General features: G+C 42.6%; 1 protein-coding gene across 1 annotated transcript in view; it reads left to right on the top strand.

Moving 5' to 3' along the window:
- Nucleotides 1-27,438, top strand: part of LOC145411662 (neural cell adhesion molecule 2-like) — a 567,063-nt gene that overhangs the window by 357,922 nt on the left and 181,703 nt on the right. The window contains exons 5-7 of the mRNA XM_080281667.1: nt 11,161-11,364; nt 23,215-23,369; nt 25,750-25,894. Of these exons, the coding sequence (XP_080137793.1) occupies nt 11,161-11,364; nt 23,215-23,369; nt 25,750-25,894 (504 nt within the window). The remainder of the gene's footprint in view (nt 1-11,160; nt 11,365-23,214; nt 23,370-25,749; nt 25,895-27,438) is intronic.

Here is a 27,438-nt window from a genome sequence, read left to right on the forward strand (position 1 = left end):
TTCTCCTGTCTCTTCTCCACTATCTTTCTTCCCTCTCCTCTCTTTAATATGAAACTCCCTCTCCCACTCTTCTCTCTAACTCTTTCACAGCCCGATTGTCTCCTACATCAATTCTCACTTGAAATATTCTCTCTCTCTCTCAATCTTTTCCATTTCCTCTCACTCTCGCTCTATAAGTCTTCCTCCTCTCACTTTGACTAATCCCCCATTCATCTCTCTCTCTCTCTCTCTCTCTCTCTCTCTCTCTCTCTCTCATGTCCTGCTATAATAACCTCATAAATATCACCATTCTCTTCCTCTACTAAAAATTATTAACCTTTTCTTGCTCTGTCTCACAGTAATTCGCAAATTAATTAATTTTCACTCTCTCTCTCTCTCTCTCTCTCTCTCTCTCTCTCTCTCACACACACACACACACACACACACACACACACACACACATCTTTTTTAACCCTTGTTTCTTTTTTTCTCAGTTCCTTCTATTCTTTTTTTTTTTTTTCATCAAAATCTTCATTGTCCTCCATCCTCATCTTTATTCACTTGCTCAGTACTCTCTCTCTCTCTCTCTCTCTCTCTCTCTCTCTCTCTCTTTCATTTCATTTACCCTCCCTTTCCAACCCCGCTCCCCGTCCAACCCCTCCCCTGCTTCCCTCCAACTCATCCCCTCCTTCCCTCCCTCCCTCCCTCCACTCCCTCCAGCCATAAATCCGTCCAAGTGAGCTTACTAAGGGAGTCCAAAGGCGGGTGGTCTGACGCGGCTCCTACCTATTTTAACCTGTAGCTTGGAAAAATTGAAATCGGAGGGAGAGAGAGAGAGAGAGAGAGAGAGAGAGAGAGAGAGAGAGAGATGTGGGGAGGATGCAGGACGTGGAGAGAGAGAGAGAGAGAGAGAGAGAGAGAGAGAGAGATGGGGGGGAGGATGCAGGACGTGGGAATAAACTGACAGTGGTTTGTGGGGGGGAAAGGGAGGGATCAGAGGAAAGGGGGAGGGATCTGGGGGAAGGGGGAGGGATCAGAGGGAAGGGAGAGGGATTCGGGGAAAGAGGGAGGGATCTGGGGGAAGTGAGAGGGATCAGGGGAAAGGGGGAGGGATCTGGGGGAAGTGAGAGGGATCAGGGGGAAGGGGGAGGGATGACGGGAAAGGAAGAGGGTTCAGGGGGAAGGAAGAGGGTTCAGGGGGAAGGGAGAGGGGGCAGCGATCAGTGGGAAGGGGGAGAGATCAGGGGAAAAGGGGAGGGATCAGGGGGAAGGGGGAGGGATCAGTGGGTGGAGGAGGGAGACTGATTGCTTACAGTACCTGGAACCAACGTCGATGGACACGGCTGCCGAAGAACAAAAATTAAATATAAGCAAACTCCTAAATTAAACCCCCACATATTTAATTTTACATATCTCTTGCTTGGCGATCTGGTCTGAACACTAAAACTCAATATCCTCCTGTAAATCACTGATGAAAACTGTGCTAATATTAAAACTAACTAACAGACACACAAGACAACGGTATAATTCGCAAAATAAATGTCTTATGAAGAGGTGTTACGAAGCCTCCCACATGCAACGTCGAATATAGTCTTTTTGTACTCAGTCATTAAATGCTATATATTCTTCGGAATCAGGCAGTCTTTCTAACAAGGGTCTTATCTACAAAAAATAAAAATGTGTCAGGCGTGTGTGGCCCATCCGTAGGGGGGAAAGGAGGGGGTAAGAGAGAGGGAGAAATAGGTGGGAGGATGAGGGAGGAGGGGAGGAAGAAAAGGAGGTGGGAGCCGGGGAAAGGGTAGAGAGAGAGAAGAATGAAGTGAAGGGAGAGAGGGAGAGATAGGGGACGGAAAGAGGGAGATGGGGGAAGGAGAGAGGATGGAGTGGAATGGAGAAGGGTGAGAGGAGAAGTATGGAACAGGTGGCAGGGAAAATGGAAGGGGAGGTGGGAATGAGTTGCATGGAAGGAAGGACGGGAGGAGAAATGGAAAGAAGAATGGAGGAAGGGAATGGTACGAGGGGAAAGAAGGGAAGACAGGGGGAAGAAGGGTAAAAGGGGAGAAAGAGAAGGAAGGAACTGAATGGGAAGGAGGAAGGAAGTTATATGACGAGAGGAAAGGAACTAGGAAAAGAAGAGTGAATTGAGAGAAGAAGAGAGGGAGAGAAACCAGGGAGGAAAAAGAGAGGGAGAGAAATAGAGAAGTGTGGCTGAGAGCAGGTTCCGAGAGAAGAGGAAGGAAAGCAGGAAGAGTAAAATGGAAGCGAGGGAATGGGAAAACTGGGAAAGATAAGAAGGGGATGCCAGAAGAGCAAAGGGGAAGAAGGGTGGGTGAGAGAAAGGAAATGATTGAGAAGAAATGAGACTAAAGAATGAGGGAATCGAAAGAGGAAAGTAATAAATGGGAGAGAAAGAGTAAATGTCATATGAAGGAAAAAAAGAGAAGAGAAGAAGAGGATAATAGGGACTGCGAGGAGAGAGAGAGAGAGAGAGAGAGAGAGAGAGAGAGAGAGAGAGAGAGAGAGAGAGAGAACAAAAATATCAACAGCAAAACGATAATATAAATGCCAAAATATATCATCCCTCCAACAGAAAAAAGACCAACATAAAATATACCCGCAAAATGACAAGGAACGGACGAAACTTTATGACAAGTACGAGGAGGAAAAATCGAAAGAAAAAAGTGAGAGAGGCGAGAGATAGAAAAGAGCGAGAGAAAAATGGACAGTCGAGTCACCCAAAGTTTGCTTGGGTTTCCTCTTCATATTTCTGATTCTCTTTCTCACTCTCTCTCTCTCTCTCTCTCTCTCTCTCTCTCTCTCTCTCCCACTTTCGGTCGCCCGGCCTGGTTTTCTGTCTGTTTCTGTCTGACAGTCTCTTTGTTTATCTGCCTATCTGTTGCTGTCCATTTTTGTTTAATTTTTGGATGATTTTCTCAGTTTATTCGTATTTCTGCAGCATAATTTAACTGTTCCTTGTCACTGTTCCTTAGTGTCTATTTCCTGCCTGTTTTTCTGCCTGTCTGTTTATCTGCCTTTCTGCCTGTCTGTTTTTGTCTATCTGTTTCTTCTGATTTTTGATGAATGTTTTTCTGTTTAATTTTTTCCCTTTATCTTCTTTCCTGTTTGTATGTGCTTGTGTGTTGCTTTTTTTGTCTATCTGTCTGTCTAATTTCTCTCTTTTCTACTGTCTCCTCTCTACTGTGTTGTCTGGTTTCCCTCTGCTTCTGTCTGTCCTGTCTATCTGCTGTCTGTTTTGTCCCATTCTGTGTATTCTGCTTATGTAATCTGTCTGTCTCTGTTTTATGACTCTTCTGTTGTCTGATTGTCTTTTGTCTGTCATTTTATCAGTTTCTTGCCTGTTCTTTATCTTTTTTTTTTCCTTATCTTTCTGTTAGTCTCCGTTTTCTGTTTTTTTTTTTTTTGTCTGTCTGTCCGTCTGTCTACTTGCCCTAGTACTGTCTGTCACTTTATATTTGTCTGTTTTGCATGTATGGCTCAACTCTCTCTTTTATCTAATCTCCTATCTATCTATTTCGCAAATATCTTTGTGCTGTTGTTAATATTTACCGTCTCTCTCTCTCTCTCTCTCTCTCTCTCTCTCTCTCTCTCTCTCTCTCTCTCTCTCTCTCCAGGGGAAGTGTTGTATCGAGAAGGGCAAGTTTGGAGACAGTAAGATGGTTTGTGGGAGTTAGTGAGCTGTTCGGGTCGGAATGGTGGTGCGGATGGTGGTGGTGATATTGGTAGTATGGTGGGAGTGGTCGTCGTGGTGGTGGTAGTGATCGCAGTAGTGGTAGTGTGACGTAGTACTAGTGGTGGTGGCGGTGGTGGTTGTGGTAAAGCTGAAGATGTAGGCGGTACTTGTGGTGCTATGTCGTGGTAGCAAATAGTAGCTGTGCTGGTCGTTGTGGTTGTGGTGGTAGTGTGTTGGCGATATTGTAAGCTGGGTAGTAGTAGTGGTGGCGGTGGTGGTGGTGGTGGTGTTCGCAATGGAAGGGTGTTAGTAGTAATGGTAGTGATGGTGGTGGTGGTAGTAGAGGCAGAGTAGTGATGCTGACGGCCTGATTGTAATCGCTGTAGTAAAAGTACCATGAGGAAGCTGGGCATGGTAGCAGTAACAATACATTAAGCTAATTACCCCCCCAATTTGAGTTGTAACCACCATTAGGGTCGTTACGCTGGCCAGGCTGATCAATTAGACAGGAGTAATTGCCTTCTGGGGATCGTTAACATCAGGGATGGCAGGTTAATAGAAACTGTTAGCTCTCTTTGCTATTATTATTATTTTTATTATTACATCATCATCATTATTATTATTATTATTATTATTATTATTATTATTATTCAGTACGAACAAGTATCATAATCATCAAAATCATCATAATCATCACCAAATCTTATGTCATCATCATCATCATCATCACCCTTACCATTCTCACCACAGCGTCCAAACAACAACAGTCCAATTAATAAAGCTCAATGACAGGAGGGCTGGGTGAAGTATTATTATGAGTACCGTGAATCAAACCAGGCTATTATTTCCACCAGTGACCCATTGGCAAAAAATTTATCTTCTCTTTCATTAACCGTTTACTGCGCTGCGTCATCTATACAGGCACGGTAGGGGGCATTTTCGAAAGCTGTTTGTGGGGAGAACCGTGAAGTCTGGGGCCACGTACTTCGCGACTATGAGCCAGTAGGAGAAAGGCGGTTTGCTAGATACAGTTGGGGACAAGACCATCACTCAGCTTTATAGTCGAAGAATTTTGAAACGTATAAATTTTCGTGAAAAGTTTGTTGGACCTCGAATAGCGCATCACTAGGCTTCACATCTCACTGCTCACTGCCTCGTTAATTATCGTAAGGAAGTGTATCGTTATTTATGCCAGCAACCGTACCTTCCCTGTCAACTCCCACCTGCAGCACCTTCACGTTATAATATGTTAACCCTTTCAACATGAGATTTATATTCAACTTGGTCTTGCCAGCTGACGATTTTATTCAGCTTGGGACAAACTTTTCGGAGTGGAGGGGTTACTACAGCCTTCAATCACCCCGTCACTATCCAGGGAACTATAAAATGTTAAATAAAATCGTCTATTGGAAACACGAATCAAATAATAACTGAAATAAATGGGTTACTTTCCTCATTTTTCATACGGGCTTTGGGGCATCTATGTCGTTTATCAGTTATTTGTTAGTAGGTTAATGATGGTAATGGTGAGTAAAATTTAGTGTTGGATTTACTGACATTGCAAATCATTGGTGAAGCAAGAAAATGGAGATGCTGTGTGTGTGTGTGTGTGTGTGTGTGTGTGTGTGTGTGTGTGTGTGTGTGTGTGTGTGTGTGTGTGTGTGTGTGTGTGTGTGTGTGAGAGAGAGAGAGAGAGAGAGAGAGAGAGAGAGAGAGAGAGAGAGAGAGAAATTAACAGACAGAAAGATAGATAAATAAACAGATACAGACATAGATAGACACAACTATATATGAAATAGCACCAACGCTGCATTACACATTTTCAGAACAGGTCAGCGAAGTGTCCTGTTATCGTTAGTAAAAATTCAATTCAAGGTTGCAGAATGTAGAAAATAAATAAGCTGCCATATGACGAAATGCATACAGGGCTTGAAAATATGTGTACAATTTTTCGAACACACTTTTGCAACTCTCTCTCTCTCTCTCTCTCTCTCTCTCTCTCTCTCTCTCTCTCTCTCTCTCTCTCACACACACACACACACACACACACACACACACACACACACACACACACACACAAACACACACACACACACACACACACACACACACACACACACACACACACACACACACACACACACACCTCACATCATAACACTACGATATATGGACATTCAGACCAATTAATCTAAATCCGCTGCACAAAAATCCCCGCATTAATTCCCTAGGACTTCATTAAGCTGCTCTTCCTAGGTAATCCCATTTAATCCCAACTACCCATTTAATCTCCACCTACTCCCCACACCCAAAGTATTCTCCCCACCATCCCCTCTACCTCCCCATTTATCTTCATCCTCATTCCCATTTCTCTCCCTTATATTCTCATCATTCTCTCGCCTCCCTCCCCAGTCTCCCCATGTGTCATTTATCCCTACTCCCACAGTCCTCCCCATCATTCTCCCCATTCTCCATGTCCCCATACTTCCCCATTCATCTTTTTTCTCAACCCCCATTTCATTCCCCAAATTTCTCCCCATTCTTTTGCCTCGTTACCTAACGAGGTTTGGGCATATGGAGAGAATGGATAATGAGCGACTGGTGAAAAAGATAACTAGATCTGATGTGAGAGGTGTAAGGCTGAGAGGAAGGCCACGAATAGGATGGATGGACAGTGTGAAGAGAGCGCTGGATGCGAGAGGGATGTCTGTTGAGCAAGGAAGAGTGACTGTGAGTGACAGAAATAAATGGAGAGAAATTGTGAATGAATAAGTGATGACGCAGCCCTGAGGGGATATTCTCCCGCATTTGGTCTGATCAGCTATTTCAGGTCAGGTGGGGGTAAGGGGATGAGTCTGTTATGATGTGGCAGGGGTAAACCAGCTCTGCTGTCGGGCCCTGCTGCGGATGTCACTGATTGCATTGCGCAGTTGACCCTTGTGCGGTGTGGTGCGGTGAGGATCTGTCCGTTCTCCCCTTTGGGGCTAAGATGCGAATGAATGTGTTTGAATGGATGAGTAAATGGGGAGTGTGTCGTCCTGTCTCGGCTACTTCCTTTTCCTTGGGGGAAGCAGCCTAGGTATATAGATAGATAGACCTAACCTCCTCATTTCCTCATATTCATTTTCAATCCCCAGTCTTTCTCCCCATACCCAAATCCTCATCACTCTTTGCTCCCCTCCTCCTCAGCCATTCTTCCCATTCTCTACCATCCTCCGAACTCCCCAACTTTTTCCCCAACCTCCCCATACTTACTCTCCATCTCTCCAGTCCCCAAACTTTCTCCCCAACCAAACTTCTCAAACTCCCCACAATCACCCCAATTTTTCGACTCAAAAAATTTTCCGACTTCTCTCACTCTGTCCCTTTTCGAAGTTACCTCCCTCCCCCCCAAAACCACTCTCTCCCCAATTCTTCGTCGTCTTTCTCCTCTCCACCTTTTTCGTAACTTCCCTTTCTTATCTCCTCACTATTCATATCAGTTACCACATAAAATATCCCCCCCCCCGTATCCAATGACATCATCATCACCACCAACCACCACCACCACCACCATCATCACCATCATCATCATCATCATCCATCACCACCACCACCACCACCATCATCATCCATTACCATCACTGCCACCACCACCATTATAATCATCGTCATCATCATCATCATCATCATTCCCACCTCCTTTCCCCACCTAAGGACGAGGTGAGGTAGGGTACAGAGAGCAAGGGGAAAAAAATAACAGAGGAAGAACTAACAAAATACCGCCCAATTAAACAGGCCACACTCCGTCATTCACCATTCACATTCACCATAATATTCTTGCGATTTCCACACGACTTTATGCAGCCCATGAAAGGCCTCTCGTACTGAAGGGGTTAATGAAGGCTTTACGTAAGTCCTCCAGTTCGAAAAGTCTCGCCTAATCTAAATAATATCGTCCAGATGTTGCCGGAATAATTTATATATTTCACCGTTTCCACTTTCCTCCGCAAAGTTTATTATTCTCTCTCTCTCTCTCTCTCTCTCTCTCTCTCTCTCTCTCTCTCTGTTCTAATTTTTTCCCCATCCTTCCTACCTCCCCGTTTTAGTTTCATGTATCCTCTCCCTCCCAATGTACATATATCTGTATTTATTTTTATCTTTATATCTATTATCTTTTTCTGTCTAGCGAACTCATCTGTTTATGTATCTATTTATCTATTTGTACAATCCTTCTCCCGTGGAGTACAGTCATCTTCATATACTGTAATACTGTGATTAGAGAATAAGTATTACTACTGTTGGCCACTTGATTTAGATCACCTGTTTGTGACTTCATGACTCTCTCTCTCTCTCTCTCTCTCTCTCTCCCTCATACACACACACACACACACACACACACACACACACACACACACACACACACACACACACACACACACACAAACCCTTCCTCCCTGGCCTAACTTTCCTCCACAGACCTCCCTTGATTGGCCTGAAGGGGTGAAAATGTTCGACGGTCATGAAAGTGTCTTACAAAAGGTCTCTCTCTCTCTCTCTCTCTCTCTCTCTCTCTCTCTCTCTCTCTCTCTCTCTCTCTCTCTCTCTCTCTCTCCTCGTAGTTGTCACTAAAAGCATCACTGTTCTTCTTATTGTTGTTGTTTTATGCTAGCTTACCATACTTTCTTTCATCATCACCATCATCAGCAGTTTTCCTACTTCAAAGTACACAGTTCCATCGTCATGTACTTCCTTACCATAACATATCTCTGTATATCTTTCTGTTTTCCTCGTTTCATTTATTTATTTGTCCTTTGTTATTCATTATTTCTAGTTTTCTTCTATCATGTATGAATCATATCTTCCTCCCAGTGTTTGTGTGTGTTTTTATATATATATATATATATATATATATATATATATATATATATATATATATATATATATATATATATATATATATATATTACTGTATATAGTGTTATTCTTGTCTCATAAAATATACCTGTATTTCTTATTGCTTCACAATCTATTATCTATTTCTCATTCTTATATTTTCCTGTTACACATATATGTTTTCCTTTACTGCTATTACCTTATCCTTACTTATATATTTTTTTTGTCCTATCATACTCGAACATTCACTTCCATATCCATTTTTCTACTATCATATATACATTCCAGTGTCCATTTTTATCCACTTTAGCCCCGTCACCACAACCCCCTTCTCCCAGTAGACTTCTTCACCTCTCTTACTTTTCACGCACGACCCTTACCCTTCTCTCCCCTCTCACTCCCCTCTTTCACTCCCTCTCTCTCACCCTTCCCTCCTCTCTTCCTCACCTTTCCTTTCCCTCCCCTCTCACCTCTCACTCCCCCTTCTCACCCTCTCGCTTCTAGGGTATAGAGCTCCAATGTAAAAAAATTCAGCTTTGTGATTCAGGGGGCTAAAAAGGGTATTGTTTTTTGAGCCTGGAATAACAGAGGGGTTGCTTTGTAGGTATCTTCAAGCGGAAAGAAAAAAATCTATCATTTCGATGAACAAAATGTATTTATGCTTACACGTGTTCTATTTTGCCTTTACTCATTAGTGTTCACTTGCTATTACGGCACCTAATTTTTTATTTTAGTGCACAAAATCATATGATGAACGGCGCAATTTACTTTTTTTTTTTTTTTTTCAGACAAACGACGCAATATAATTTTGATAAATGACGAAAAAGAAAGTATTTATGTATGAATATACTTTTCACCGAACCTAGTGTACTTGCTTATAATGGCTCAATCCCCTTCTCTCTCTCTAATCTCATCTCACTCATCTCCCACTCCTCTCACCTTACTTTTCATCTCTCACTCACATCTCTCACCGCCCTTCCCATTCACCTCACTCTGCTCCACTAGCATCTCTTATTCACCTCTCTCACCCCTCTTGCACCCCTCCCCATTCCTCTTTCATCCCTCTCACACAGACTCTTCCCTCACCCTCATCCACTCACCAAGTCCTTAGTAATTTTTCTTGTCACCCCACCCTCGCCCTCTCATCCCCCTCTCACCACAAGTCTTATGCACCCCTTTTCATCACCCTTTCACTCCTCTCACCCCAGCCCTTCTTTCACCCTCATCTACTCACCATGTCCTTCGTTGTTCATCTCGTCACCCCACCCTCGCCCACTCATCACCCCGCTCAACCCAATTCACATTCTAAATTCACCCCTTCCCCCAGACTAACCTCTTACCTTCACATTTCATATTCACCCCTCTCATCTCTCATTCACCCCAATTAACCTCACTCACCCCACTCTCCCTCTCATTCTATATTTAACCCTTCCATCCTTTACTCCCGACTCGTTTTTCTTTCATTCACCTAACCTTAATGTCACCCCACTACCCTTTCACCTCTCTCTCTCTCTCTCTCTCTCTCTCTCTCTCTCTCTCTCTCACTCACACACACACACACACACACACACACACACAATAAACGAGGAAGTAGTTACCTGAATACCTGTTTGATCAGTAAATACAACATTAATCTTGCCTTTCACTTTTTCGGATCAAGAAATATGCATCTTCAACACAATACCTTAATGGAATAATGGTACAACGATACTCCTTTTACCTTAAATTGGCCCAAAATTTCGTCCTTTTAGAATTTCACGGTACTACGTGAAAGAAAATAACACTATGCTCTACCTCCTTATCATAGCACTTATTCATGACTAGAATCATACCCTACTGGTACTCTATTGTACATGGCAATTTATGGCAGAGTTAAAGTATGAGGAGTATAGCATCAGAATATAATGAAAAAACTGACACTCATATTTTCCACCAATTTTTCGATGACAGGATTCTTATATGTCCTGTATTGAGTCATCTTTCATCTGAGGGAACTGGGTTACCCTCACAATACTAAATTGAGGTTGCCTGAAATTCAGTGGATCTTAATTATGAGTTAGGAATGAATCTCATTGGTTACTGATCAAATCTAACTACACCTGAGCATGAACTGAGGCGATCTAGGTTAAGGTTCTTCGTGAGATTGGATAAAAGCGATATACAGGATATTTTTATATTTCCTGTAAAACTGGAAAATGTAGTCTATCCATTTTTTTTTTTTTTTAATTTCCCTAACAGTTTTTCCATACATCATTTTAGCCAGAGTCATATTCACCTGCTTCTAATAAAACATATATTCTCCAATATAACATTTCCTTCACAATATTTCTGTGTCAGTTTTTCTATCCCGCATGGAAGTAATTCTCATATATTTTCGGAGTTTCAAAATATATGTTTTTCACCGAATATTTGCTTGACATTTCAATGCCAGATTTTCTGTGGATCATGAAGGAATTTCTCACATCTCATGTCAGACTGTTGCGTATATATTGCCGTCATTTCTCCGCGTAAAATTTGTGATATGTGCTCATCTTCACCAAAATATAAGTCATCTTGATCAAAATTTACTATAATCATCCCTCAATATCCAACTAAATGACCTTCCATCCCCCCAGGTCGTCCCCAGCCCTCAGTGACCTGGTACTCGGAGCGGGTGTTGGTGGAGCGGAGGTCAGAGGTCACCAGAGAAGGTCAAATTAGGTCAGACTTGAGGATCCCGGAGGTCAACAGAGCGCATCACCTCAAGACGTTCACATGTCAAGCACAGAATAACAACCAGCAGCGCCCTCTCTCTCAGGACATCACTATAGACATGAACCGTGAGTAGTATGTTAATCTGCCTATCAATCTACCTACCAGCCTATCTATTTATCTGTCTATCTATCTATGTATCCCAGAACCTTCCCATGTCAAACAAAGATTAATAATTAGCAACGCCCTCTCTTTGGACATCACTATTTAGATATATACTGTAGATGGATAGATAGATAGACAGATATAAAGACAGGTGGATGGATAGAGATAGATATATAAAGAGAATAACAGACAGATAAATATGCAGTAGATATATATATGTCCGTACACTCGGGTCAGATAATATCTTTACACTGGTGACCTCTACATACGTGTATGAACGAAATGTATTTGATAAAATCCTCGTCCGTATGGTTGGTACGCCTGAGTGAGATACGGATATCCAATGAGATATACTGTATATTTGACAATATCGATGTATAAGGTCGCAGATATTCAATGGCGTTAGTGTTGTGCTTATTTTAAATCAGAGTGTACACATAGATGAACTGTGAGTGGTTAAAAGACTGCCCCAGTTTCTGTCTACCTGTCTTTCTATCAGTCTACCTATCTACTGTATCTATCAATCAATCAATCTATCTATAAGGCCTTCTCTTGCCACCAATCCCTTAGGATATATTCAAGCCTAAAAGGGGTAGGCTGATGATGGAAGCACACGCAGCCCGAAACGTTACCCCCCCTAAAAAAGTCCATCGCACACCTGGCTCTGTATCCACTTTTACAACCTATCTTAAGCTGTGTACATGACTGATTGTTCATACTTTTGTCTTCACTCGCAAAGCTGCCAAACACTTCACAATCAAGCCAAGGCGGATACTGAAGTTAAATAATACTAAAAAATAACCACTGATGTATGTACTTCTAGCCACACACTTTAATCCCGAAAGGTGTGGTCCAAAACAAATCGCTTCCTTGTCACCCAGTCTTCCACCATTTGGCTGCCCACTCTCCAACTCACTCCTCCCTCTCTCATTTATCTCTAGACCTTCCCTCCAACTCCTCCTCGGTCTCCCTCCCCCCTCCCCCCCTCCACCTCACTCACATACATTGTACTTGTCAGTCTCTCCTCCATTCTCTCCACATGGCTAAATCATCTCACACCATTTCTCTTAATGCTTTCAATCATGAAAACAAAATGAGTTGTAAAAATAATTAACCGCTACGAAAATATACATATCCTTTTAAATAAAACAAATCGCTCTATAAACACTCTCTCTGGTCGCCATATCAAGACTACTCTGTCCACGTGAGAAGTCCATGGCTCGTACCTAAAACATCTTCTTAAGCGATTTATTTTGCTTATTACATTTTGCTGTCGTATTCTTTGTTACTTAAAATATTCCAATATCATCACACTCTGCATAAGTAATGTACAAAGTGATATTAACTAACCGTATCTAAAAATAAGTCGCTAAGCATGAGGTGCTAGGAAGCTTTCTTACCCGACGAGAATACAGGCCCATATCTTACAGTGTCTTATCTACATTTACTTGCAAATCTCGTCCCTCACATGTACATAACTCTTGAGCCAGCTTGCAAAAGACCCTGTGTACCATATATGTAAGAACACAACATCATCAGCATATATCAGACACAGAGTACGCTTCACCATTCTCTCTCTCTCTCTCTCTCTCTCTCACTTCATGCCGAGTAGACACCCTCACCTTCGTATGCTGTATTCACCTGGAAGTCGTCACGTACCTGAAAAAAAAAAGATAAAAAAATTAATGTACATTCCCTTAGCAGCACCAACTTTCACTATACAATAAACAGTTATTTAAGTCAGCGTACATCCCTCGGAAGTCCCATTATTCACTATACAGTTACTAAAATCAGCTGGACTAAATGTAAACAACCCCGGGGGATGGATAATGCAAGGCCATGAATGAAAATGTACAAAACGGAGAACGAGGTGGAAGGGAGTGCTAGAGTACACGAAAGGTAGGGAACAAGTATTTTCTCACGGACTCAGAGGCAGAGTCAACAGTGTCAGTGGAATTGCTTTGTTCGGTGCAACGGGTTCAGGAGTTGAGATTTGCAAACTTCGAGGTGCAGTACATATATATATATATATATATATATATATATATATATATATATATATATATATATATATATATATATATATATATATATATATATATATATATATATATATATATATATATATGAGAGAAAGAGAGAGAGTTCGGTAGGCAGGTAAGTGGGTAGGTAAGTAGGAAGACAGAGACAGACAGACAGGAAGGTAGATAAAGAAACAGACAGGTACAGTATATTGTCTGATAAGCCGCAGCAATGTTGATATGGTGTAGTAACATCCTTTTTTTAAAACGCAGTTTTGCTTTGTGATGTTAGGTCAACATACAGTATCATTTACTGATTAGAGCTGGCAGTACCTTCATAACAGGTAGATCAGTGGCTCCCAAACTAGGGGCAAATTACCTCATTGAAATAACTGGACATTTTCAGTGGGTTAATTACGTGCTCTGCGTTAACCATATGGGAGTATAGAGTTCATAAATAAAAACATGGGTGTGTGAAATATAATGATGTGTGTGAAATGTACTGATAGCAATCATTTATTGAAACTTGTCACAAAGGGACAAACCAACACGAAACCAGAGATGATGAGGCTGCGCTATATATACAGTATATGTACGTATGAATGTATACATGTATATATGTATCATCCATCCATCTGTCTATCTCTCTCTCTCTCTATCTGTCCATCTATCTATCTATTTTTCCGCTTTTGGAAATGATCATACTTTCCCCTTGACGTTCAGGGGTACACAAAGTCACTTTACATGAAACAGAAGGCGAGAGCTTTTCTGCGAGTTCTATCCCCGGACGTCCAAGTGACTAACTCCGAAGCTAAGAGTAATTTGCATCATTTCACGTTGGTACTGTACCTGAGGCGATGGGGTCACCCACTGTATATAATCAAGAGTAGAACACCTGAATACCTGTATAACACTACATACGGCAAAGACTAAACGACGCTTCAGGGCTCGAGTCTCCGAACCCTTTCAGGTCGGTCTAGATCAAAGGTTAATCCGTTCCCAGCCGTTTCATTCGTCCCTACCAAACCTAAGTTTTTCTAACCTAACTTGACCTGGCCTAACCTAACCTAATCTAATCTAATCTAATCTAACTTAATCTAACCTAAACTTCCCTATTCAACAGAATGACAGACAGATATGCAGTCTTAAATGTCATCTTCTCCACAGTCCATCATCCACAATTCGAGGAAATGGGATGTCAAAGAGAAAAGTTTGTATAATCAGGTAGTTGAGTCCCCCAGCCATATAAGTGCCACCACTCGAAGGCGTCGCACTCCAGCACCACTTCACTCACCCAAACATATAGTGAATAATTGCCGAGTGATCTGATAAGCGACTGGATCGCTAATTTTAATACCATTTACCCAGATTAAAGAGGGATAGCGGAGATCATGACCTGAGAGAGGTTAATTTATGCATGAGGCTGGTGATAAAACATTCGCGGTCCACTTTCTTTCTTTTTCATTATCGCCTATCTACTATACTCCCGTGGTTATTTGTTTTACCTGATAATGCATTCGTTGTACAAGTGATACACAGACTCGTATTCCCGTCGGATAAGGAAGCTCCCCAACACCTCTTCCTCGCCTACTTATTTTTGGATACGGCTGGCTAATATCGTTTTGTACGTTACTTGTGAAGATTATGTTGAAATTAGAATGATTTAAGTAGGGCAAAAGAGGACGGCAAGGTATTACAAACAAAATAAATCACATAGGAAGAGGTGTTAGGGACCCTCCTTGACCAACGAAATAGCGGGCCATAGTTGTATATCATGTATCACTTCACCACGATGACGTTTAAGCTTACAGTAGTTTGTACTCGCTGTCTACAAACGATTTCAGGCTAGGAGAGTCTTCTTGTATTAAGGGAGGTAAAGAGAGTTGTATTTATCTCCCCTTGTTAGAAAAATCTCTCTCAGTGTGAATAAATTAATACTGATGTACCACCAATATGTTAAAAATGAGTCATCGTGCTGCAGATGTTACGGTCTGGTGGATGTACTCTATGCTGGTTTACATTTTTTAAGATGAGAAGACAAACCCAAGGATGACATTTAAACTTCGTCTGTTCACGAGAAAATTACAGAAAAAGACAGTCAAATTCAAGTTCAGTTCACTTGAGATGCCTTGAGATGCCTGAACATACAGAAATGAAAAGACTGGAGGTCACAGGCAGTGGGAAAGACGGACTGAGGAAGGCAGTTTCAGAGCTGACTAGTTGTGTGCGTGAAAGACAAAGTATCGGTTAGCTCTTAGATTTAGTGCACCGGGCAGAAAAAGGGTACATAAATTATACACTACCTGAGTTTGATTTGCCTGTAAAGTTCATTCACTTAAATAGGCGGAGTTTTCTGTTTTTTTGTAGCCTATTTCCTGCGGCTCAGTGACAAAATAAGACCCTACATTCTTTCCATTGCACCTCTTCGTGAAAAGCATCATGTTCTAGAATTAACCTCTTGGTACAGCTCAGCACTTAAAAATGGAGAGATGGCATTTTACACCTATCTAAGAGTGAAGAGAGTATAGTAAAGCTAGTTGTGATGGAAATTTATTGTTCTGTACAACTCGCATCCACTAAACTCCTATACAGTATGATCTGGATATCATTAAGGTCTGGTGGGTATACTACATTTTGACATATACAAGTGTGGTATGTTTCCATTTGGATCTACTTTCTGAACCACGCACAGGGTTTTTTCTTCTGATGTATCCTAATGTATAAAACTCGATTGTGATGAACGTGACAAATTACTTTCATACAGTGAGTTACGTAAATATCCAAGCTTAAAGTAGTAGCTGCTATACTGTATATTTTTAAGTCTGTGCTGAAACTAGGCCACTGTGTATGATTCGCATTAAACAAGTGATAAATAATTAGCATGTCATTATGGGTTGGTGGATATACAATAATTGTGACATATTTATCTGGGTCTAAAGTCTGGGGCACTCACGCAAAACAGTTATGCTGAAAGTATGCTAGTCTACTGTGAATAATTTGCACATCATTACGGCTGGGGGAGTATACACGTGTTTGAGTATGATATCTGGTTCACTGATGTAGTATGCCTGTGTTCGAGGTAGGATATACTATTTAGTGTATATAGTCTGGTCACTTTAATTTGGCCTAAAACTGTCATCATCTCATCTTCAATCCTGTGTTGCAACGCCAGACTATTACTAGGCTATGATGCTGGTGACGAAGAATTATTGTCGAAAGGAAGTGGAACCGTAGCACTGTTTTTTTTCTGCTACTGATCTACGTTCATTAATTGCAAAAGGACGAAAATATGGGCCAAGTTTAGGTAAAAGAACTACAGTTGTTTGTAAATTTACGTTTGATATAACTAGGCCTGATGTTGCATACTGCCTTGCCTCGCAATTCACCTCATACACACTACCGCACACACTGGCTGACACCTTTAACTTTTCATATTTCATTCATTTACAGTAACTCTACATCACACATACCCACTCTCATAATCCTCACATCCCCGTACTTCACATCTCTTCTAACGTCTCTCACACCTGTTACATGTCAACCTTAATCCACTATAACTCAATCAAACCATCATATCTCACACTTTTACACATTCTCTCTCTCTCTCTCTCTCTCTCTCTCTCTCTCTCTCTCTCTCTCTCTCTCTCTAACCACACAGCATGCAGCCTATTCACTCATATTACATCACTGACCTTGACCTACACCACACAGCAACAGACCCCGAGTCTCTGTCATTTCTCACACCGTACTGCAACAGGCATGGATGCACTTCAAACGGAAATAAGATGAACTGCAGCAAAATTAAAATACAAATGAAAAGTGGTATTGAAAGGATTTTTAATGGCAGCAACGTGGATGACTAAGCCTCAAAAACAGCACGAAAAAACAAATAATTATTCACTCTGACGCTCATGGCTCATCTGAACGTGAACCCTGTGGACTGGAGGCTGCAGTTGCCCTTCTTGAGCAGTTCACGATCCTCCTTCCGCAGACAGATCTCTCTCTCTCTCTCTCTCTCTTCGCATATCAATTGTCTCCTTCTCCCTCGTCCTCTTTTCACCTTCGTTTTTTTCTCTCTCTCCCTCTTTTCTTCCTCTTGTTCCTATCTCCCTCTCATTCTCCATTTCCTTTCCTCACGCCGCAGTTACTTCTAGTCCTTGTCCCCCAATTAAAAGGAAATACAGAAAAATAAAAAAAAAAGGAGACAAGAAGAGGGAGAGGGAGAGAATGAGACTGAGGACTGCACAGGCCTTCTTTGGGGTCTTCTTAAGGTCGTCTTGGGGTCTTCTTTAGGCATTTTAGGTATTTTTAGGGTCTTAGAGTTTTCCTACGGCCTTCTTAGGGTCTTGTTTGGGTATTCTTTGTGTCTTCTTTGGGTATTCTTAGTGTGTAATTGGGTCGTCAGTGTGTCGTCTTTGGGTCTTCCATGGATCTTCTGTGGGCCGTCTTTGTGTCATCCTTGGGTCTTCTTTGGGTCGTCTTAGTGTCTTCCTTGGGTCTTCTTTGGGTCATCTTAGTGTCTTCCTTGGGTCTTCTTTGGGTCGTCTTAGTGTCTTCCTTGGGTCTTTGGGTCGTCTTAGTGTCTTCCTTGGGTCGTCTTAGTGTCTTCCTTGGGTCGTCTTAGTGTCTTCCTTGGGTCGTCTTAGTGTCTTCCTTGGGTCGTCTTAGTGTCTTCCTTGGGTCGTCTTAGTGTCTTCCTTGGGTCTTTGGGTCGTTTTAGTGTCTTCCTTGGGTCTTGTTTGGGTCGTTTTAGTGTCTTCCTTGGGTCTTGTTTGGGTAGTCTTAGTGCTTTCCTTGGGTCTTCTTTTGGTCGTCTTAGTGCCTTCTTTGGGTCTTCTTTGGGTTGTCTTGTGTCTTCTTTGGGTCGTATTGCTGTCTTCCTTGAGTCTTCTTTGGGTCGTCTTAGTGTCTTCCTTGGGTCTTCTTTGGGTCGTTTTAGTGTCTTCCTTGGGTCTTCTTTGGGTCGTCTTTATGTCTTCCTTGGGTCTTCTTTACGTCGTCTTAGTGCCTTCCTTGGGTCTTCTTTGGGTCGTCTTAGTGTCTTCCTTGGGTCTTCTTTGGGTCGTCTTAGTGTCTTCCTTGGGTCTTCTTTGGGTCGTCTTAGTGTCTTCCTTGGGTCTTCTTTGGGTCGTCTTAGTGTCTTCCTTGGGTTTACTTAGAGTCTTTGGATCTTCTTAGGACCTTCAACGGGTCTTGGAGTTTTCTTAAGGTCTTCGTAAGATCCTGAATGGCACCATCATCGTATCACCTAATTTGCTGACCCGGCACATCTCTATTCTTTAGACTTATTTTTTTTTTTTATTTTTTTTTGGCATAACTTCTCTCTTGTTTCCTCGTATTATTTTTTTTCGGCACATCTTCTCCACTGTTTCCTTGCGTGTTTTTTTTCGGCACATCTTCTCTATTGTTTCCTTGGGTGTTTCTTTGGCACATCATCTCTACTGTCTCCTTGGGTCTTTTTTCCGGCACGTCATCCCTATTGTTTCCTTGGGTGTTTTTTTCCCGGCACATCATCTCTATTGTTTCCTTGGGTGTTTTTTCGGCACAACTTCTCGATTGTTTCCTTTTTTCTTGTGCACATAATCTCTATTGTTTACTTTATTTGGCACATCTTCTCCAGTGCTTAATCGAGTGTTTTTCCGGTATATCTTCTCTATTGCTTCCTAGTTTTTTTTTTTTTTTGGCACATCCTTATTGCTTCCTAGGGTGTTATTTTGGCACATCTTCTCTATTGCTTCCTTGGGTGTTTCTTTTTCCGGCACATCTTCTCTATTGCTTTCTTGGGTGTCTTTTTTGGCACATCTTCTCTACTGCTTCCCTGGGTGTGTGTTTTTTTGGGGGGGCACATATTCTCTATTGCTTAATCTTTTTTTTTTTTTTTCGGCACATCTCTATTATTTCTTCGGTTTTTTTTTTTAATTGACATTTTCTCTCAGACTTTTCCGGGTGGTTTTTCGGCATAATTCCTTTAAGGTTTCCTCGGGTGTATATCTGGCACATTTTCTTTCTTTCCTCAGCTGCTTCAGATGCACATTTTCTCTAAGATGCCTCAGCACGTTTTTTTTTCCTCGAAGGTTCGTCGTGTGAGTGTGTGTGTGTGTTCTTTTTATTTTTTATTTTTTAATTTCCTCGGGCGGTTTTTTCTCAGGTTTCCTGGGGTATATAAGGCCGCGCTGAAGCTTCCAGGGCTCATTAGTGTTCAGAGAGCGTTGAGAGCGCACGCGCACCTCTGACGTACGTAAGCAGTTTATTGCATATCATTTCCGATATATAAGTTATTATTGGAGATCTGTCAGTAAATCTAGATAGTCCAGCAATGCGGCCAGAGCTGCAGTTTGAGGGCAAGGAGGGGTTGTTGGAGTTTTTGTCCTTGAACTACAGGCTTACATCCAGTAAGCAACACACTGTTCCCCGTGACGTATTTTACATCCAATATCAAACATTTGCCCAGGATCGCCAAATTTCCTGTGCTTCGATTCTTGAAGTGAGTCAGCTGTTGAGGCGTCTCGGGGTGCGGGTTGAGTCGAGGATGGGGAGCCATGGGTGGCGGTTTTATGTGTTTGTTGGTGTGATGGAGGAGAAGTGTTGTGTTGTGTTAGAGGATGTGTCTGCCCCACCCCAGCCCCGCCTCACACCTACCCCGGCTGACTCCCTCCTCCATAACCTGCCCTCACCTTCCTGGGACGCCGTTCACCACTTGATGACTGAGATTCCCACACACCTGCCACACCTCACCCCAACACATCTTTTTGACGCTCCGGATTCCCTCTGTGACCTGCACCCCGCCTCATCCCAGACGGACACCCCGTTTTATATCCCAACTTGTGAGGAGTTAGAGGAGTACCTCTGCCAGTGGGACCTGGACCAGCTGGGGACAGAGGTGCACCAATGGCCGTGATCACGCCACACTCACACAAATTTCTTTTTCGTAACTCGTCTTTCGGATTATCTCACATACCGGCAACTTTTTCGATTTAATATTTTTTGGCCACACCAACCATCAAAATTTTCTTCTTCGAAGGAACACTGCCTTGCCGAGGCGAAGAAGCTTGTGCATCCCAGTGATCAGTGGAGCTAAACTAGTCAGGTACTACCATACTGGGCAGGTCCACTGTGAGGGATCAGACGAAAAGTGTTCCACTCCCAGTAAGATTCCGTGGCGGCTCTGCCAGGTATCAGCTCAAACCCCAGTCTAAATATATACTATGACAAAAGCCATCAAATCATTGGCCCAAACACCCAACAGCTACGAAGCAACTGGTCATTTAGAAGGTCAGATCTACTCTACAGTCAGTAGTGCTAAGAATCTCCGGACATCCCACTCCAACTGTCTTTGGAAACTAAACCTTGGGATATGTAACGTCTTGAGTCTTGTCAATGTAGCAATAGTCTGCTTTCATTTGATGGAACTGGGCCACTCCCACAACTTGGAAATTAGGTTGTGGTTGCATAAAATTCGATAAGCCTTAGTGCTGAGGCAGACATAACTATCTCTGTTTATTAGTTATATCGACCCTCCAATCTAACTGCACTTGGCGTTCAACTAAGTAGAACGAGATTAAGGATGTTGGTCAGGTTAAAGTAATCGCACTATAACAAAATGAACTTTCTTGGGGAGCAGGTCTGACTGACTTTGTTTACTGCCTTGCCCCTCTTCACGTAGTAGTATAAATGGGGACCTGAAAGTAACATCAATTGTTGTGGGTCATGTTCTAGGGGAAGACTGGGACTTAGCATAAATAGACCGCCTGCCTTACTAACCCTGGTGCAGTCGATAGGTATAAATTTAACTCTAATTCTGAGCCTTACTGTCTGGGGACCTGGATCTATATCGACTACTGCGGGTGGCGTTCTGGAGGAAAATTGGGACGTAAAAAACTCTCTGAACACTCAAGCTCCTGCGACTTATTCTCAGATGAAGAAAATCGTCTGGCATCAGATGGAATACAATACTAGAGTTGTATCGATCATGATTAGATTATGGGTGAATGAGTGAATATTAATGAGATCGTTCCTTAAGATGAATGAAAAAAAGTGATAGTAGACGATGAAAATGACATGCGCCGTCGTAGTGAAGGTGTGTGTGTGTGTGTGTGTGTGTGTGTGTGTGTGTGTGTGTGTGTGTGTGTGTGTGTGTGTGTGTGTGTGTGTGTGTGTGTGTGTGTGTGTGTGTGTGTGTGTGTGTGTGTGTGTGTGTGTGTGTGTTTTACCTACTTCATAAATATAAAACAATTGGCATTTTTTCCCTCAAAACATACTTATTTTCCCCATTTATTCACTCCAATATGAATGATGATGACGTTATAGGTGCCATCTATACTGCTTTCCTGTCACTTTAATCCGTTGGGAAAATTCCTCACGAAGAATGGAGACTTTAACAATGGTGTCAGCATGGAAATACAAAAGTAAAGACTAGATAGACGTGAAATACAACTGCACTTCCGTTAGGCAAGCACAGGGGCAATCAGCTTAAGTGAAAGTGTTTGTCATGTACATATAAAACAGGCGTAGAATATACAATACTGTAATTTTAGTGAGTATATCTCCTTTTTTTCCGTCGCTTATTCTCCGCTCTCCAGTCTCCTTCCCCTCTCTCTCTCTCTCTCTCTCTCTCTCTTACACACACACACACACTGCATTCTAACTTTTTTTTTTTTTTGCTAATAAGAGATGCATTAAGAACAAAAATCCAACAAACAATAGAAGTCCCAGTAAGATGCATTATCCCCACAGAGACAACAGACATCAAAGCTTTCTCATTTCCTCTCCAAAAAACAACAACAAAAAAAGAAAAAAGACAAACGAAAAAAAGCTAATAATTCATCGTCCTTAAAAAAATATATATATATGGTTTCGTTTTAAAAAGCACGATACGAAAGTTGGTTCTTATATACTGCGTTTCCTTTTATTTAATGTGTTTCGTATTTCAAAGGTGATAAATGTTTACCTTTCTCTCTCTCTCTCTCTCTCTCAGATTTTCCTGTCTCCTTATTCTTTTTCCTATTTTCCTCTCTTTTTTTTCACGTTTCCTCTTTCATTCCTCATTTTCTTTCTCCTCTTCCTCTTTCCTCTTCCACCCGTCTGTTTCTTCTCCTCGTTCCCCTTCCTTCTCTCCCCTTTCTTTCTTCATTCTCTTCCTCCTCCTTCCCCTTCCTTTTCCTCCTTCTATTCCTCTTTTATCCCTCTTCCTCCTCCTCTTCCTCTGCCTCCTCTCTCTTAAGGCTCATTGAGAAAATCCCATTCTTCTTCTCCCCACTCCCTCACATCTCATTTACCCTCCTCAATTCTCTTAAAACCACACTCTCTGTCTCATACGATCCCGCTCTCCGTCTTACTCACTCTCTCACTTTTCACACCTTTTTTCTCACTCACTTTCGCATATATTCTCTCTCTCTCTCTCTCTCCCAAATTTTTTAAATTCCACAGCTCACCTCGACTTGTATTTTCCTTCCAAATCCAACATACTTTTCGTCCCCTTTTCGTCCATCTCCATAGTGCAAAAATTTTATTCATGAAAAAAGAAAAAAAAATCCACAGTGCCCTTTTTATTTAGCACAGATTATTACGAACAGAAAGAGTTAAATTATTATTATTATTATTATTATTATTATTATTATTGTTGTTGTTGTTGTTGCTGTTGTTTTTGTTGTTATTATTATTATTATTATTAATTATTATTATTTTTTATTATTATTATATTTACTGTTACCACCCCAGCTGTAATCACTATCTAATTCTATCCAACTCTTCAACTCACTAACCTCCCTCCCTCTCTCCCTCTCTCCCCCACAGTGCGCCCCCTCAGTGTACGCATTAAGGGGCCGTCCACCCCCCTGTTGGCGGGTCAGCAGTTTACCTTCACCTGCGAGAGTAAGGGATCCAGGCCCCCCGCTGTTATTACGTGGTACCAGGACGGAAAGCAGGTCGACACGCTCCGGACCCATACCGTGAGTGGTGGGGGAGGAGAGAGAGTAGGAGTGGAGTGGAGTGGGGTGGGGTGGGGTGGGGTGGGGTGGGGTGGGGTGGGGTGGGATGAATTGGGTTGGGTTGGGTTGGCATGAGTTGGGATTGGCTGGTTTAGGATTGAAAGGGTTGGGTTGGGTTGGCATGAGATGGGTTTGGCTTGGTTAGGCTAGGAAGGATTGGGTTGGGTTGGGTTGGGTTGGCATGAGTTGGGTTGGCTTGGGTTGGATTGGGTTTGGGTGGGTTAGGAAGGGTTGGGCTGGGTTGAGTTACGTTAGGTTAGGCAGGGTTAGGAGTAGATTGACAACGCTCATGACCCATACCGTGAGTGGCTGGAGAGGAGTGGGTGGAGTGGGAGGAGAGGGAAAGTAGAGGATTTGGGATGGGATGTGGAAAGAGTGCTAAGAAAGTATGGAAAGTGATGTGGAAAAACTGCGGGTAATGTGGAAGAGTGGCCAGTAGAGTTGGTAAAGGGGGAATGGAAGAGAAGATGAGAAAGGAATTGGGTGGAAGAGAGGGAGGACGAAAAGGGAAGAGAGTGTAAGGATTGAAAGTGTGGAATCGGTGAGGGAAAAGTACAGGAATTAGAGTGGGAGTGATGAAATGGAGAACTGAGGGGATATGGTCTTGCATTAGGAGTGACGTGTGAGAGTGGAGATGATGTGGAACAGTGAAGATGATGTGGAAGAGCGAGGACTGATGTGGAACAGAGGGCAATGGTGTGGAAGAATGAGGAGATATGTGGAAGACCAGTGTGGAGTGATGTACAACCATAGACAGCGATTTGAAGGAGTGGAGAGTGATGTGGAAAAGTGAAGATTAATATGGAAAAGTAGACAGTTATTTGGAGGAGTGAATATTGGTGTGGAGGAGTGGAGTGATGCGGAGGAGAGATCAGAGTTATGAAAGTGTGGAGAGTGGCTTGGACAGGTGCAAAAGTTGGTGGTGGAAGGGTGAGGGAGTGATGTGGAAGAGAGATGAGAGTTGTGCAAAAGTGGAGAGTGGCTTCAAAGGGTGGAAATGTGGGAGGGGTGATGAGTGAGGAATGGGAAAGTGGAAATTACATGAGAAAGGGGAATGGGAGGGGAAAGTGGAATGGGAGAAAGAGGAACGGAGTGGAAGCGGGGGGAGCGGGATGGGAAGTGGAGCGATGACTGAGATGAGAGGGATGGGAGTGTGGGATGGGAGACAGAGAGAAGCGAGTCTGAGATGGGATGGGGGAGACGGGGACAGTGGCGACAGGACAAGCACGCAAGAGAAACAGGAAAAATTAAAAGGAGAGAAATGCTAAAAAAACAAAACACGTAAAGGATGTGTCCAGAATAACACAGCATTTGAGCCTGAGTGTTCAATAAAGAATGTGTTTTAAGTAAGTAGAATTAAGCAACAAGATGTACCAAATAAGACCCATATTTTATCTCAAGATGAATTTTTTTTACCTATCATCCTAATTTCTATACTGTCATTACAATTTGTCATGTTGTTCACTAGTACAATTTTTGAGTCACATTTTTGCAATCATTCCTACCAAAATGACAGTGAGATGTAGGGTTTCATCTTTATACCTGTCTATCAATTTACTGATATATATTTACTCTCTTATCCATCCATCCATTCATCTGCTTTATCTGTCTGTGCTATATTTCCAGCATCTATTAATTCGTCTACCTACCTACCCATTCATCTGTCCCTATTCATCTATCTGTCTATCTATCCATCCATCCATCCACCAATTTACCTCCTACCTATCAATCAATCTCACTTATTCGTATTTCCTCTCCCCTATCCTGTTCAGATCTCCTGTCCCCACCCAGTCTGCCTCCATCAGCTGTAATTTCACTTGCACATAATCAGAGCTCATTTCACCTAATCCTTCCCGCATCACAGCTAGTCTCTCACTGTCACATCTCATCACCTCATACCTGTACTCTCTCTCTCTCTCTCTCTCTCTCTCTCTCAATCCTTATCCACTATCGTCTCTCCTAACTTCCCATCCATCACAGGTTATCTCAAACCATCTCTTCCTCCCGTTCACTCCCTCTTCCCTCCATTCACCCCACTTTCATCCCCTCTCTTCTCTCTCCCCGCTCAACCCCCTCCACCCCTCCCAGAGTCAACCCAAAGGAGGTACAAACAAACAGAGATACAGCTGGTGTTTCTCATCTCTTCCTCTTACTCCTTCACTCTCTTACCCCCTCTGGCTCTCCCCTCTTCCCCATTTCCTCTCCCCCTTTTGCTCCACTCACCCCTCCTACAAGCTGGTACCTCTAATCTCTCCTCCTCTCTCCCCCTCACCTTCTTTTCTCTTCTCACCCCTCTCACGCCCCCTTTTCTGCCCACTCAGCCCACTCTCGTTCCCCACAGAGAGCGAGCCCCGGAGAGGTAACAACAGGTGTGGTTACTCTGGTGCCAACTAGACGAGACCATGGCAAGACCTTGAGGTGCCAAGCCAGCAACCCGGCAGTGAAGGGCAGTGCCATCTCGGAGTCAACCACGCTTAATGTATACTGTAAGTCGGTGTTTTTTTTTTATCACACACACACACACACACACACACACACACACACACACACACACACACACACACACACACACACACACACACACACACACACACACACACACACACACACACACACACACACAGTCACTGCCTAGTATGATTTTTTTTTAAGGGACTGAACTTAGGAATTAATCAGACTGGAAAATGTGTTTGTGGCAATCTATCAAACCCAACATTTACCCTGAGTCTGGGTAACGAGAGAATGGACGATGGGCAGGAGAGCTCAGCAGAGAGACAGGGTAAAAAAAAAAAAAATACAAACGATTCGACTGACAGATGACTACAGAAGAGGAGATGGAAGAGCCACACTGCTGCCGGAGAGGAAGATGGATGCCGGGATGGGAAAAACCAGGGGAAGAGAAGGGCAGACGATGGAAAAAAAAAAAAAAGGAAGACGACTGGAATAAGGGATGATCATGGAACATAAAGGATGATCATGAAAAATGGTGAGAGAGGGAAGAGGAAGAGAGACAGGGCTAAAGGAAATTGGAGTGAAGTGAATACAGTAAATGAAGAGATGAAAGAAACGGAGGGAAAAACAGGCAATGGATGGAAGCGTAATTTGTCCAATGCCATTACGTCCATTTTCCTTTCATTCTTGTTACTTCCAGACGATTTTATTCAGCTCAGGGGAAGCTTTTCGAACTGGAAGGGTTGGATAGAACTTTTATTAACCCCTTCACTATCAGACAGCTCTTTTAAGTAGACTAAAAAGTAGAAAAATAAAAGTGGCGTCCTCGGGCTAAAGGGGTTTGTCTAGTCTCTTGGTCATACACACAGAAGAAAAAAACGAAAAACAAGAGACAGAATGGCAGTTAAACAGGAAGAAGAAAAAATGGGAATAATAAAGGCATAAGAAATCGTAAGAAAAGGCTGAGAAAATGAGAGGAAAAAGAGAGAGGATTAATGAAAAGGGAATGAGAGGAGAGATGAGAGAAAGAGGGAAAGGGAAGGAGAGAAGAATGATATGGGGAGGAGGGGAGGGATTTCCAAGAGGAGCAAGAAAGGGAAGATGAAGGGATTAATTGCAAGATGGATGAGAGAGAGAGAGAGAGAGAGAGAGAGAGAGAGAGAGAGAGAGAGAGAGAGCAAATACTATACACAGAAAAAGGCAATAATGTAAAGATCGGAACAGATAAAAAGAACATGGAGTAAGAAAACAAAGGAAAAATGAGATAAAAGAAAATATATTGGACTGTGAGAAGGGAAGCTCTATTAGATTATTATTAAAGAAGTATTGTTCTCTCTCTCTCTCTCTCTCTCTCTCTCTCTTTGCCCCTCCTCCTCCTCCTCCTCCTCCTCCTCCTTCCATAATTCTCCCCCAGCCCAGCAATTGAATTTCTTCCCAAATCTCTCCTGTCTCCTTCTCTCCCCCACTTCCCTCCCTCATTTCCTCCTTCCCTTCTTCTTCTGCCTTCGCCGCTCGTCCTTCTAAGATATCTGGCCTCCTTCTTATTCCACATCGCCTCTTCGTTTTCTCACCATCCTTT

This window comes from Coenobita brevimanus, chromosome 90, assembly GCF_032717465.1.
Source record: "Coenobita brevimanus isolate Jiangsu-jjx chromosome 90, ASM3271746v2, whole genome shotgun sequence".
NCBI lineage: Eukaryota > Metazoa > Arthropoda > Malacostraca > Decapoda > Coenobitidae > Coenobita > Coenobita brevimanus.